Source organism: Sarcophilus harrisii, chromosome 1 (assembly GCF_902635505.1).
Source record: "Sarcophilus harrisii chromosome 1, mSarHar1.11, whole genome shotgun sequence".
NCBI classification, from domain to species: Eukaryota; Metazoa; Chordata; class Mammalia; order Dasyuromorphia; family Dasyuridae; genus Sarcophilus; species Sarcophilus harrisii.
The window spans coordinates 18984606-18999218 of record NC_045426.1 but is presented as its reverse complement, the minus strand read 5'-3'; the positions used below and the strand labels follow the sequence as shown (position 1 = coordinate 18999218).

Sequence of the window (14613 nt, the reverse complement as noted above, 5' to 3'; positions counted from 1 at the left end):
GACTTACTGTTCTCCAGCCCATTGAGCTTTATCTTGCTCAGATCCAAAGGAGCAGCAACCTCGACCACAAAGGGGCTTCTGGGGATCGGATCTCCGCCGTAGGTCACCAGGACTTGGGTGCTGCCCTGAAACAAACAAAACCAGGGACTTTCAGAAACCCCTTTGGCCCACGGCCCCTGACCCGTCACTGAAGTGCACCGATTCCCGTTATTCCCTAAACCAGGAGCAATCAAACCCCATGGGGGCTCAGAGCCAGTCTGGACACAGTTTCCCTGTTTCTGAGCAGGTAGTGGGGCTGATACCCGGGAGTACATAAACCAGAAATGCCCTAGGGACGAGTGCAGGTCAACTCCATGGAGACACGTGGAAAGATGGGGTGTAAGGAAGGTAGGCCCCGCAAGCCCCAGCCAGCAGCCCCTGGGGGAAGGCTCCATGGGCCCGTGTCTTCCCCAGCCAGCAGAGCACACTGGTGGCTTGCTTCCCGCCAAGTGCTCCAATGCCCCCAGCACAAGGGGGTACGGCCAGGCTGGCTCCCCGTGGCAAGTGTGGGGAAAAACCTGAACAAAATGTGCCATAAAGGAGGGGAGCAAAGCGGGGAAGGAAAAACATTTCTGTCATCTGACAGTCGTGATAAATCACACTTTTCAGTCAGACTTCCTAAAAGTCTGCACAAATCACAAAATTAATAAGTCTGATACCCCCATCATAGAAATTAAGTAAACTGAGGCTTGGGGAGATGGAGCCATTCACTTGTGAGAACAGAGCTGGTGAACAGCAGAGCTGGGATCGGGACACTAGTCTTTCACCTCCAAATTGCTCAGCCATAGGACCCTGCTATCTTTTTTTATTTTACTTTTGGAGGCAATTAGAGATAAGAGATTTGACCAGGGCTGGACCACTGGACTAAGTGCCTGAGGGCAGATTTGAGCTCAGGTCCTGATTTCAGGGCTGTCGTTCTAACCCCTGGCCCCCTCAGCTGCCTCATCTGCTACTTTTTTTTTAAATATTGTCAAGAGGGGAGCATCATTCGTTAAGGACATACTGGGGAAACCAGAGCGTGGTGAGAAATGTCTGGGTGAAAAATAAGGAGGTGGCAGGAAGAGTCATTTTGTTATCAGCCTATACTAGACACCACCGGGACAGGGGGAGAATGAAATAGATAATGCACCAGAAAGACAAGAGGAGCATGATATAGCAGGGTTAGGGCCCTTCCATTATTCAGACACCTGCTCAACTTTTCTCTATTAGAAGCTGAGGAGATACATGGACAAAACTGTTTGCGGCAGCCCTTTTTGTACCGGCAAGAAACCAAAACCTGAGTGGATACCCGTCAGTGGGAGAATGGCTGAATGAGATATGGTATTATTGTTCTATGAGAATATTAAGTCTATAAGAAATTGTTCTAATAAGAATATCATTGTTCTGTATTGGTCATCCTGCCATCTGGGGGAGGGGGTAGGCAAAAGGAGGGGGGAAATTGGAACAAAAGGTTTGGTAATTGTCAATGCCGAAAAATTACCCATGCATATGTTTTGTCAATAAAAAGCTATAAAAAAAAAAAAAGAATATTATATTTCTATAAGAAATGATCAGCAGGATGATTTTAAAAAGGCCTGAAAAGACTTGCACGTGGCAACAAGAAGACTTTGTGATGATCAACTGTGGTGGATGCGGCTCTTTTCAACAATGAAGCAATTAAGATCAATTCCAATAGCCTTGTGATGGAGAGAACCATCTGCACCCAGAGAGAGAATTATGGAGACTAAAGGTAGATATCAACATAGTATTTTCATTTTTTTCTTTGCTTGCTTATTTCTTGTTTTCTTTGTTTTTTCCTTTTTCATCTGATTTTTCTTGTGCAGCATAATAATTGTAGAAATATGTAGAGAAGAATTGCACATGTTTAACATATATTGGATCACTTACCGTCTAGGGGAATAAATGGAGGAAGTGAGGGGGGAAAACATGGAATACAAGGTTTTGCAAGGCTGAATGTTGAAAACTTTCTTTGCATGTATTTTGAAAACAAAAAGCTATTTAAAATAAGTAGTTAAAGGGTTAATAAAATTATTGATTTGCCTTAATTGCAGATCCATCCTCCAAAAGGCAAGAAACAAAAAAAGAGAAGGTCTATTCTGCCCCAGAATCTCACTAGCAAGAAAGAAAATTTATTACTAGGATGACATTGATGGAAACCTTTTGTTCATAGATCACCCGATAAAGAGGAGGCACACTAAGCAGAATTTAACATGCAAGCTAGACTTGGGGAGAAGAGATTTCAAAGAGTTCAAAGGAAAGAAGATGTGGATTCAAATTTTATAGGGGAAAACAGCCCAAGAGGAATGGCGGGCTCTTAAGGAAATTGTGAGGACACAAGAAAAACAACTGGTAGCTGTCTTAAAAGCCTGCTGTGGATCCACAGGGAACTCACTGAGCAAGAAAAGAACTTTACAAATGACAAAGGAAGTATACAGAAGGTTGGGATGGTCTGAATAAGAATAGTTCCAGGGATGCACTAACTCCAGAATGAGCTGCAGCTAGCAGGCGTCTCCTTGGACTAGACAATTGTCAGCAAGTTGGGTAGAACTGCCAATTGGTTTTCCTTTGTTAAAGAAAAGGACCTTCTCGCTGTCGAATAGGTAAATAGGTCCCCAGATTAGCAAGGAGCTGTAACAAAAGAGGCCTTAAGTGAAACCTTGGGACATCCAGGGGTGCACAGAGCGCCAAGGCTGGAGCTAGGAAGACCCATATTCCTGAGTTCAAATCCAGCCTCAGACACTAGGGTCTAGTGACCCTAGACTTCATCCTGTGCCTCAGTTTCTTTCTGTAAAATAAACTGGAGAAGGAAAGGGCAAGCCATCTCTCCTGAGAAAATACCAAATGGGGTCACGAAGAGTCGGAAACAACAGAAATGAATGAACAACAAAGATGAAGGTAGTCCAAAGGGGCTTCTTCCTAATCTGCCTCTGAAAGAACTGGCAGATATGCTCAAGGACGAGCCCCAACGCTGGGCCACAGACCGGGAAAGGGGCTGATTTTCAAGAAAGGGATGGGGAGCGTATACAGTGAGGCAGGAATGGCCTTTCCAGAAATACACGGAGGGAAGTCAAGAGAAGAATGGATCAGGAAGAACTAACTCTGCTTCTGTGGGAGCCAAGATGGCTAACCTGGAGCACCGGACAATTCCATGGGAGCAAGTGTGCATGCATGTAGAAGGATGTATGGGAATCTAGGTATTGTGCATGCAGGTACGTGTGCATGTGTGCATGTACTCCATGTCTGTATCAGAGATCCGTGCATGAACATACTGTGCATGTGCACGCGTGCAGTAATGCCGCCCTCCATCCCCCTCAGGTGCAGGCGGGACCAGGTGCCCTCTAAGGTTCCTTATCGCCTCATTATCTTTGCCACACGTCGGGCTTGACTTTTCTGCTTCTCAGGGATTTCCTACTTCTTTCAATGATAACAAGCTTTAAAATTTTTAGAAGAACTACTTGAGATGGGAAATAAAACTTGGGACTTTTTTGCCTGAAATGTGGAGTTTTAAGTTTAAAAAATGAGTTACCAATATGTGTGGGGGTACATAATGCATTTATATAATCAATCAGCCAGCACTGGCCCATTTGACACATGTGTCTAAAGCATGAATTACTGAGGGTTATAAGCATCTCCCAAGCTCTTACTAGTACTCCCGAGTTTGTGGCCCAAGATCAGACCCAGGGGCTTCCTCAGGGAAGGACCAGACAAGGGAGCCCAGGATTCCCCTGCTGGCCGGTGCCCTGCCTTCTGGGATGGAAATACTTAGCAGGCCCAGGAGGAGTTGTATTCTCGGGGCTCCAGGGGACTCTAGCCCTAAGTGAGGAACCCCACAATGACCAAGCCAGCCTGGCCCGAGCCCCTGGGGGGCAGTTTTGTGCCAGCAAGATGGGATTTCTGAGGATCTAACCTAGTCTCACTGCCTCACACTACTAGCTAAGGGAGACCCAACAAGAAACAATGGATGGGGGTAAACAAACGAAATTCTTCTCAGGGGACGGTCAGAGGGCCTTGGTCAGGAAGCTAAGGGAGAACGGCTGCCAGAGCCCACGGCTGACCAGCTCCCGAGTGGGGGTCGACAAACAGATCAGGGCGGGCCAGCGGCCCCCAAGACCAGGCCGAGGCGAGCCTGCTGGCAAGCACAGCGGGCACATTCTCTGCCTGCTGGAGGAGGGCATTCACCAGCCGCCAAGTCACACCCACAGCCGCATAGCTGCCAGGGCAGCCACATTTCTGGGAAGGTGTGCCAGTGGGCGGGACGCCCCTGCAGCAATCACACGGCGACTCTGGAAGCCCACAACGGGGGCGTGAGAAGCAGGGCCTGCTGGGAGCGGCCTCCAGAGGAGGGCTTCCTCACCCTTGGCACGCCACGGACCCCTGGGCAGCCCCACCGGGGAAAGCCGATGGTTCTCCTTCTTGGGTATCATTTATAAATGCACAACATAAAGTTCCTAAGACTAAAAGGAAACCAATTATACTGAAATCTAAATCATATAGATAGATAGATAGATATTTAAAGTTTCATGGCTAAGAATCTAGGCTTTAGGTAACAGCCATGATCAAAATGTCACCAAAAAAAGGGACAAATTCATGCAAATAGAGGGTTCAGAAGGACCTGGATCGCTTCCTCCCGTGCATTAGCACGACCCGCCCAGTCCTGCCACGACGCCCTGACACCCAGACCAGCAAGCAGAGAAGCTAGTTCCTCTTTTGCATCATGGAAACGTTCAGAGCTCATCACCCAAATCATTCCAAAGTTACTTCCAGGTGACGTTTGCCAAGTGCACGATCCATCTGAGCTTTGGATTCCTTTTCTCATAAAAACACAGACGTCAGACAAGGTAACCGAGGTGATTCTTCCTCCTCTCCATTTTATCCCACAGTTCAAGCCCTAAAGCCACAGAGTGAGTCACTGTTCTAAAGCACCAAGGGCAGGGGCTTCCCTTTGGGCTCCTATGAGCTTTCCCAAATGGCTTTTATAAATGGAAGGCAGGGCGTTCAGTGAGAAGAACTCTACCAAAAGCCATGTTCCACCTCTGACACTACAAACACATCCAGGTGGGAGCCCCCCTGGTCCCCTTTCTTCCTCTTCTGAACAATGAAGGAGGTGAAGGAGATGTCTAAAGGTCTCTTCCAGCTCGGGGCTGATGACCTTACGATCCTGTCTGCAAGACATTCCCCAAGTCACACGTTCCTCAGGAAAGCTTGGAATCAATGGACTCCACAGCCTCCTCGGCCTCCAGCTTGGTGAGATAATGAGAAGTGGCTCCTACTTTAAGTTCATAAAATCCAAACCACTTGACCTTAAGGTTTCTTTCCAATAGGCAGGTTATCTCCCTAAACCTCAGTCATCTCAGATCTCGCCTCAGGGCCCAATTATCCCAGTGACAGAATCCATTTTTTAGTATTTAAAAGAATTAGGCTCCCACTGGATGCCCCCCCATCCAAATTAGGCTGTTTTGGGAAAACACCAGACTATGAGAGTCAAATTGGTTGGCGCCTCATGTACAAGGGCTGGTGCTCTTACAAAACACCAGCATGGCCACTGTCTCTGCATCAAGCACCAGAGATCCAGGCTGGAGAGTTGGGCTCCCCTCAGTCCCAGAAGCACCAAGTGCAATGCACTTACTCAGCCCGTACTTGTGCTCCCCAGGCTGGAACTGGGCATCTTCTCTGCCCAGAAAAAAAGCAAAAAGAAAGCAAAAAAGCCCAGAAAGAGCTAAGTCTCACCAGCTGGTTTTCCCCTGGCTCTGATTTAATCAAATCTGATTTAATCAAATCAAAAGCCCTTCCTCACCCCCATACCCCACCCCTTCACTGTGAGGGCAGCTGTCGAGATTTCCCCAACAAGGTTGGAATAAAGCAAGAAAACACCACATCACCCAGAGACCCCCCTGGATGCACTCATGTTTGAAACAAAAATGGCCTTTTGGCAGGGGCCGGCCCTGTTCCCATCACCCGGACACCCACCTGTTGGACTGGGGTATACTTCACAGTGTGGGAATAGTCATAGTTGTCGATGATGTCCAGATCGTGGACGACGTCCCCAGCCTGGGGGCCGCTGAACTGCACATCGAGCGGGGCTTTCCCCGCCCCCTTGGTGAAAACGGTAAAGTGAGTCGGCTTGCCATTTTCCACACCTGGAAAGAAAGACTTTGAAGTCAGAATCTGGGCGCTCTGCTCTCCCGGGAACTGGTCTAGCAGGTCTGCCCGAGAGACGCCGCTCTGGAGCTTCGGGGTCCGGGCTCCCGTGCCCCGAGCCGACCTCTCCCTCTGGAAAGGTGCCACGATCTAAGTGTTTCCGATTTCTAAATCAACATCCTTGATACAAGACCGACTTTTGTAGGGATAAACCGGCACCCACGCCTCAGAAATAAGCAGGCGCCAACTTCCATCTCCCCAAGTTCTGCAGAAGCTGCCAGTGGGAGGGTCACCTTACCTGCCTTACTGAGCCCGGGGCCTTCGGCTCTGACTTTGCTGGCATCATGGGAGGGGTCAACTTTGACTCGGAAAGGACTGGCAGGGATTTCCTGAAACACAAACAGGTTTTCAATGGAGAAACCCCCCCAGATCCATACCAAAGGGAGACAAACTTCCTTCTCTTCAAGTCAGACCCTGATGCTTCCAAGCAATGTGGATGGTTCATTTATTGATCACCAGGTACCACAAATCTTCACATTAGGAGAGATCGTGACATCGGGGCTGCCAACTTTCAGCACAGCCCCTTGCCCATTTCCCTATGTGTATTTTCTCTCTCTCCCATCTTTTTTCCATCTCTCTCCTTCTTTCCACCTCTCTCTCTCTCTGTCCCTCTCTCCCTCCCCCTCTCAATTCTGTCTCTCTTTTCTCTCTTTTTCTGTCTGTCCCTCTCTCTCCCTTCCCTCTCTTCCACCCTGCTTCCTTCCCTCTCTCCCTTCCCCCCCCCCCCCCCCCCCCCCCCCCCCCCCCCCCCAGATATCATTTGTCTGTCTCTCTCCACCGCTGACCAATGATTTCACAAAGGGAATTCCCAGTGAGGAAACCCCCTCCTGCAATGGATGATTAGTCCGTGCCCTGTGCCTCATCCTCTCAGGAAGGTGGCTGAGGCACTGAGAAGGGCGCTCAGAAGGGGAATCTGAACCTGGGGTCTGTCCAGACTCGGAAGCCCCTGACACCCCACTGTCCCGCTCACTAGCCAATATAAGGGTACTCTCTGTCACCCAACAGGGAAGGCATTTCCCTTTTAAAGCCAGAGTCAATTTCCTCATCTGTTAAGAAAAGGAAAAGACGGGAGAGCAGAGCTGGATCCATGATCATTAAGATTCATCCAGTTTAAATATTCTGGGAATCTAGATGAAGTCTTTGTGTCCTGATGTTCAGAGACCTGATCCCAAAGGCAAGAAGACCTAGATTCAGCTCTGGGAGGAGGGAGAGGGGGGAGAAGAACCTTGGACTCTGGAGTGACCTTCTCCGAATATAATCACGGGGACTTAAAGAGGCCAGGATTCAAATCCTGGGTGAGACCTAACCGACCCTAGGGAAAACAAGATCTCTGGCGGATTCTCACAAAATGAGAAAGCAGGGCTGTGCTGGCAAACAATGCAAACCCAAAAGGCGGCTGGAAGAGGAAAGGGGAGTGGGTCTCGGCCCGGTGCTGGAGGAGATGGGCCGGTTCTCCGGCACCAGGCCAACCCCCATGTGCTGAGTGACCTCCCCACCCTCCCCCTCCCTGAGCTGTTCTGGACCCTGACAAACCTTGGAGGCAAAGAGAACTTTGATGGTGTATCTGCCAGGGGCAGGCGGCGCGTATTTCACGGTGAACGTGTCGTTGGCGTTGTGAATGATGTCAAAGTCCACGTCTTCTTCATCCGGGCCCAGAACCCCGGCGTCACATTTAATACCGACGCTGACGTCGCCTGAAACAAGGGAACGGGCGTCAGTCCCACCCCAGGGAGCTTCAGCTGCCAAGGCGCCAGAGCAAAGCCGAGCTCGGTCGGGATTGCGCTTCCTCGGCCGGGGCATTAACGCGCGTTTCCTCGGGTTCTGCTCTCAGCTTCAGTTAGCTCTCCCCAGAGGAGCCGCCAACACCGAGCGACAAGGGCAACCGTCAGCTAAGGCCTCCCATCCCCTGCTTACCTTCCCCTGCCTCGGTGCAGTCCACGGTGAAGTGAGTGGGCTCGTTGGCTTTGAGGCCGCTTCTTTCCACTCCAGGGCCAAACACCTTGACCTTCTGAGGGTGGCTGCCTTGACCAACGCCAACCTAGAGGCAAAGTTCGGAGATTGTGAGACCCCTGGAACCCACCAAGAAAAGCAGGTGGGCCTCCCACACATTTTAGTTCACTATTAACTTCTTGTAATCCTGGGCAAATTTCTCCTTAATTGTCTATTTTCTGAACCACGATCCCAGAGGCCGAGTTCAAATACCCACCCTGTAGGGGCTTTTGGGGATATTCACTCCTCCCCAGACGACAGAAATGGTGTGTTTTATGGGCTTCAGCGGGGTGTAAAAACAGGCGTAGGTCCCGTCCATCTTGCCCTTCATCTGAATCTCAATGGGACTGCCTTCTCCATCCTGAAAACAAGCATCAAGACTTTCGTAAAGAAGCACAAGCTGTAACATCTTAATGACTCCTGGATGTTAGGAGGATGTACACAAGGTAATCTTACTTAAGGCTGCTCCAGTGCCATCTTCTACATGACATCCCTTTATAACCATATATATAATGTATATGTACAAATAAATCGATACATGTCAATAATACAGTATATATCTATATGTCTATCATTTCATTTTAAACTTTGTATTCTAAGCATCGAGCTTAGTTCCTGCGCACAGTAGGTACTTAATTCTGATTGATCCAAAAAAAAAAAAAAAAAAGGGAAAAGCCTAAGAAAAAGACGACTTGAATAGAGACTACTTGAAAAAGATCTTATTCGTGATATTGCTTCACCATTTCTGAAAAGACAAACGTAAACATGACACTACTCACTGGCTCGTGTTCCCAATTCCTGCTCTTATATCTTGGGGTAATTATAAGTGGGTAGAAGGTTGACAGCTTCCTCTGTTTCTTCAAGTTGTAACTACTCGGTTCCAATTTTCTCTCCCACTTTCCACTATCTACTTTCCTCCCACATTCTACTTTTGTTTTGCTGGAAAACTCCTGGGGATGCATGGGACTAGCCAGTCTTGAAGAAGTAAAGAGACCCATCTGGTGTACGTCAGGTATGAGCTGCAGGCCCTGATCCAAGGGGGCCAGCTGGGAGAATGTGTTACCACATTTCATCTCCAGTCATGATAGTGCTGTCATTCAGGGGAAAAAAAACCCACCCGGTGTCATCAGGCCCAAAGCACCTTTATTTGGTCACCTGGCTTTTGTGATGTATCGCCCATCCCCAGGCAGCAGGGACACACCCAGTTACCGCACCCACCAGGACTTACCTGAGCATAGATCTTCAAGGGCGCCTTCCCAGCATCCTTGGGATCGACGGTGAATTCGGCCAAGTTGTTGACGATACAACCCGTCTTCTCTAATCCTGGGCCATAGGCTTGAACCTGGGAGGAAGAGGGGATGATGATTACAGGGCATCCGGGAAAAAGAGGGCAAGGAAAATTAAATGCTGGGGAATAATGAGGAAGCTTTTCTTATGTAACAAAAAAAAAAAACAAAAATAAAAAATAATCCGCTCTACAACTGAAAATTAATATAGTGTGTCCCACACAGGGCCTGGCACACAGTAGGTACTCGATAATTGTTTGTTGGGGGACTGAGTGTGAGAGGATAAGATTCTAACACTGGAGCTTTTCCCTGAACCAGAATATTTTTTAAATCAAAGGGAAGGCAAACCTTCGCTGGGGATACAGAGATGCCTCTACCTAAAAGGGTGGAAAACAAACCCCTGGCCCAAAACCTCATCAAAATCTCAGAAGGTGCTGGCCACGGGCCCGGGGACAAGGGTGACCTTCCATCTCTGTGTCACCTTTGCTACTTGGAGAATCAGAAGCCAAAGGTCAGAGAACATTGTACAAGGTTGGCAGTTGGGGGATGGGGGTGGGGGTCATCCAGAGAAAGCAGAGAGAAGGAAACCCTTAATTGCTCGGCTGAGATGCGAGACAGAAGCCCGGCTCAAGGCCGGCGTGTCCGGGAAATCGGCTTTTTCCCCTGCTAGCCTTCCTCATTCACAGTTCCAGACCCCAGCTACATAAACTGTAGTAAACGACCCCAACAGGGTCTCATAACTCAATGTGGGGGGTTGGAAAATTATGACCTATTGTCAATAAATGTTTGATTTCTACACTGTCTTATATGCGTGTAGACTCAGATTAGCACACAACTTTCTCAGGCAAAAAGGGGTTGTGAGAGGAAAAGGTTAAAAAAGACCATAATAGTAATCTAGCTCCGGGGGCTGTCTCTCCATAATGCTACCTTCTATATACATGACCTTTTCTGGTCACCCTCCCCCCCAAAAAAAGACCTTTTTAATCTATTTTGTGAATACACAAAAGCTCTCTTGAGAGAACTGTTAACAATCTTTGTAACGCCACTGCCCAGCACAGTTTTTGGCACATAGTAGGCCCTTTATAAATACTTCTTGACTTATAAGATTTAAGAACTCTGACCAAAGCCACGACTGAGTCCAGAGTGTCCATGATGCAATATGCTGCCCACCTTCTGCCAGAAGGATGACAGAAGCAAAATAGAATGAGATATATTTGGGCACATGACCAAGGCAGGTATTCTTGTTTGGTTCTATTTTTGTTTCAAGGCTTTTGTTTTTTTTACTTTGACCCCTTGGTTGGAGAGGGTAGTAAAAATAGAAAACATATTTTTGTAAACAAAAAAGTTCGATTAAATTAAAACCAAAAAATTCTAGTTGAATGATTAGTAGGAAAGAGAAAGGGGGTTAGAAAGATAATGAATAAAGGTTTATTAAGTGCCTACTATGTGCACTTAAAAAGAGACCAAAGACAATCTCTGCTTCAATCTTATGGAAGAGATATAAACACACATATACAAAGCTACATAGAGAATAAACAGGAAATAATTTACAGAGGGAAGGTGCTGGAATTAAAAGCAGATGGCGAATGCTTCCTATAGAAGGTAGGATTTTAGTTGGACTTAAAGGAAACTGGGAGATCAATAGATAGAACAGAGGAAGAAAACTTTTCTGTTTCTGCTTTTTGGTCCATACATGTGGTTTCATCTCTAGAGAGAATTCCCAGTGTGGAACCTGCCCTTAGGCAATTGCCTGGGAACAGGGAAGGATTGCAATGACTTGCTTAGGGTGACAAAGCTACTGTGCATCAACCCAGCCTTCCATCCATGAGGAACACTCCCTCTCCTTTACACATGAATGTTACAGGTTAAGGATGAAGGAACTGGCCAAGATCTCAGGCTGCAAAATCTCCTGGATCCCAGCTGAATGACCGAATGCTGCTTAATCGCATTTTCAATGGATCCATAATAGACCAAAGATCCAGGAATGGAAGTCAAGTAATCCAAACCCTGCTTCATATTTTACAGATGAATAAATGGACCATTAAGATCTCAACTCGGGTTCTCTTTCATTCCAGAGACAAATCCCATTTGCCGATACGATGCCCTTGATCATCTAGCATCTATTAAACACTTAAAATGTAGGAGGACTTCAGACACTACCTAGTGTCCCTTCTTTTACAGATGGGGAAACTGAGGTCCAGGGACTTGCCCACGAATACAGGAGCAGTAAGCATCAGAGGGAAGCTGGGAAGCCAGGACCTCTGACTCCCAAGTATCATGTTGCCTCCATGAATCCCATCAATCAACAAACATTAAGCTCCTACTGTGTACCGAGCATCCGTGATACAAAACCAAGTCCCAACTCTCAGAAGCTTCTGTCTTCTCAAGGGAGATAACACTCACATACACAATACAGAGCTATGCAGTGCATAAATACTGGACAAGCATTTGCTAAATACTAGCTGAACATTCTGTGCAATCTTTGTGCTCACTGATGTTGGGAAAGCAGTGAAAGGGCAGGAGGGGGAGCAGGGGGGCTTCTCACCAGGTCTGGGTTGAAGTCCCCTGAGGCGGGCTGTATGTAGGCCATATAGGGACTGTCCTTGATATCCTCATCATCGCACATGATGTGCACGGCGTACTCCCCGGGCTCCTTGGGCCAGTACTTCACGTCACAGGACCCATCGTTCTGGTCGTCGTATTCAATCTTGGCCTGGGAGGGGCCTTCAATGGCAAATCCTAGAAAGAGGGCAAAGGACACATCAGATGGGGGGGCAGGACAAGAGTCACATCTCCTTCACAGCTGGGACAAATCATGGCAATTTCTCCAAGACGAAGCTGAATTACAAGGGAGACCTGTTGGAGACACTAAAAGCCATCCACATCATCTCCATAACGTTCTAAGCGGACTGCAGAGATTCCCACTCAAGGTCACGAGTTATTTATGATGGTTACCAAGAGCTTTGAAGCAAACAAGCGAGGGGAAAGGGAGCGTGAGAAGAAATTTACAGTTTCATTTCTGTGTTAATCATAGAAAAGTAAATAGCTGGATCACAGGGGCACAAATTTAGAACTGAAGGAAGCTGTAGTCAAGTTTATAGATGAGTAAACTAAGGCTCCGGGAAGCTAAATGACTTTTACGAGCATAGATCTAGACCTGCAAGGGACCGCCTAGTCTATTTAATCGAGCCCATTTTACATATGAGCAGCCTGAAAGATTTTAAGGGATTTTATGAAAATCATACAGTTATTAAGTACCAAAGGAAGGTTTCAGGCCCTCTAAATCATTCCTAAGAAACATGACTAGATGATCTGCTTAAAAGAGGAGATAGCGAATTAGGACCAGAATCCCAGGTATTGTATTCATAGGATGGACCCTTTTGGTTACAGTCTTACCCAATGATCCAACTTCCGAGCCAATGGACTCCACCACAAAGTCCGCTGACCTCCCGGCAATGCCTCCATGGAGACCGGGCCCCCACGCTCTGACTTTCTGCACACCTGCCTCAGGGCCCACTTGGACTTCAAAGGGACTAGGAAAAAAAAATTTGCTTGCATGAGGAAAGAAGGAGATACCCTAATAATCAACCTAAAAATTTATTATTTATTTAGGGCATTCTCTTTTAAATTTTGAGGTCCAAATCCTCAAGCTCCATCCTACCCCTTTACCCACCCATCAAGAAGGCAATCAATATAATATTCATTACATATGCAAAATAATGCAAAATAGATTTCCATATTAGTCATTTTGTAAGAAAAATAAAGTGAGAAAGGTATACTTCGCATTGCACCCAAAGCTCGTGAGCTCTCTCTCAGGAGGGGGATAGCCGTTTCTCATTGTGGGTGCTTTGAACTGTCTCGGATCACTGTATGACTCGGAAGAGCCAATTCTTGCAAAATGAATCATGGCTGCAATGTTGCTATCGCTGTGCACAATGATTTTCGGGTGGTTTTCCCTTCACTTTGCATCAGTTCATATAGGTCTTGCCATGTTTTTCTGAAACCACCTCATTTCTCACAGCACAATAGTACTCCATCACAATCATATGCTGCAGCTTGTCCAGCCATTCCCCAAAGGATGAGCATCCTCCCCATGGCCAAATCTCTGCCATCACTAAAAACCCTGCTAGAAATGGGTACATATGGAACCTTTTCCTTTCCCTTTTACCTCTCTGGGGTGCAAACCTAGAAATGGTATTGCTGGGTCAAAGGCTGTGCAAACTTTTGTAGCCCTTTGGGTGAAGTTTCCTATTACTGTCCAGAATGGCAGGACCAAGTCGCAATTCCCCATAGTGCTTGAGGGCATCTGTTTTTCCTCATCTCCTTCAATATCTGTCATTGCTGATAAGGGAAAGGTGTTCTCAGAGTTGTTTTAATTTTTCTTTCTCTATTCAGTGATTTAGAGCATTTTTTTTTTTAAATATCACTATTGATTTCTTCATCTAAAAACTTTTGTTCTTTTGACCATGTACCAAATGGAATATAAATCTGTCTCAGTTTTGTATTTGTTATACATTTGAAAAATGAGATCTATACCAAAGTAACTTGCTCTACAAATTCTTAATATGGGACAACTATGTGGCGCAGTAGATAGAGCATCAGCCCTGAAGTCAGGAGGACTGAGTTCAAATCCAGCCTCAGACACTTAACATTTCCCAACTGTGTGACTCTGGATAAGTCACTTAGCCCCAATTGCCTCACACATACACAAATATACAAAGCTGTGCTCAACAGCCCAAGCCCTTCGTCACTGCTCCCTTCTGCCTCTTCATTCTTCTTACACCTGATTAGCCACACCAGTTTTCTCAATATTCCTCAAACAAGCCCTCCACCTTTGGGCATTTTGGGGGCTGCTCCCGCACCCCAAATCCGGAACACTCGCTCCTCCGCTCTGATACCACCTCCCATGGCTTTTGCAGGTCCAACTACAAAGCCTCCGAAAGCCTTTCCCAAGCTCTCCAAGTTCAGCGCCTCCGCCATCTTACCAATTTCCTCACCTTCCTCTCTGCAGCTTTTTCCTCTTCTGAATTTATAAAGCTCTTTGAGGACAGAACCTGTCTTTTACCTCGATCAGTCTGGCCCACTGTACGCTCCTAATCAA

The 14613-nt window shown here is 47.0% G+C and overlaps 1 protein-coding gene across 6 annotated transcripts in view; it reads right to left on the bottom strand.

Annotated features, from left to right (window-relative positions):
- FLNB (filamin B) overlaps positions 1–14613 on the bottom strand; it is a 131020-nt gene that overhangs the window by 45266 nt on the left and 71141 nt on the right. For all 6 annotated transcript variants that reach the window (XM_031953181.1, XM_031953191.1, XM_031953198.1 and 3 more), the window contains exons 11-19: positions 12909–13045; positions 12058–12251; positions 9455–9568; positions 8444–8587; positions 8152–8275; positions 7771–7931; positions 6476–6566; positions 6007–6176; positions 8–125 (exon numbers count right to left, since the gene is read on the bottom strand). In XM_031953181.1, coding sequence (XP_031809041.1) covers positions 8–125; positions 6007–6176; positions 6476–6566; positions 7771–7931; positions 8152–8275; positions 8444–8587; positions 9455–9568; positions 12058–12251; positions 12909–13045 — 1253 coding nt within the window. The remainder of the gene's footprint in view (positions 1–7; positions 126–6006; positions 6177–6475; positions 6567–7770; positions 7932–8151; positions 8276–8443; positions 8588–9454; positions 9569–12057; positions 12252–12908; positions 13046–14613) is intronic.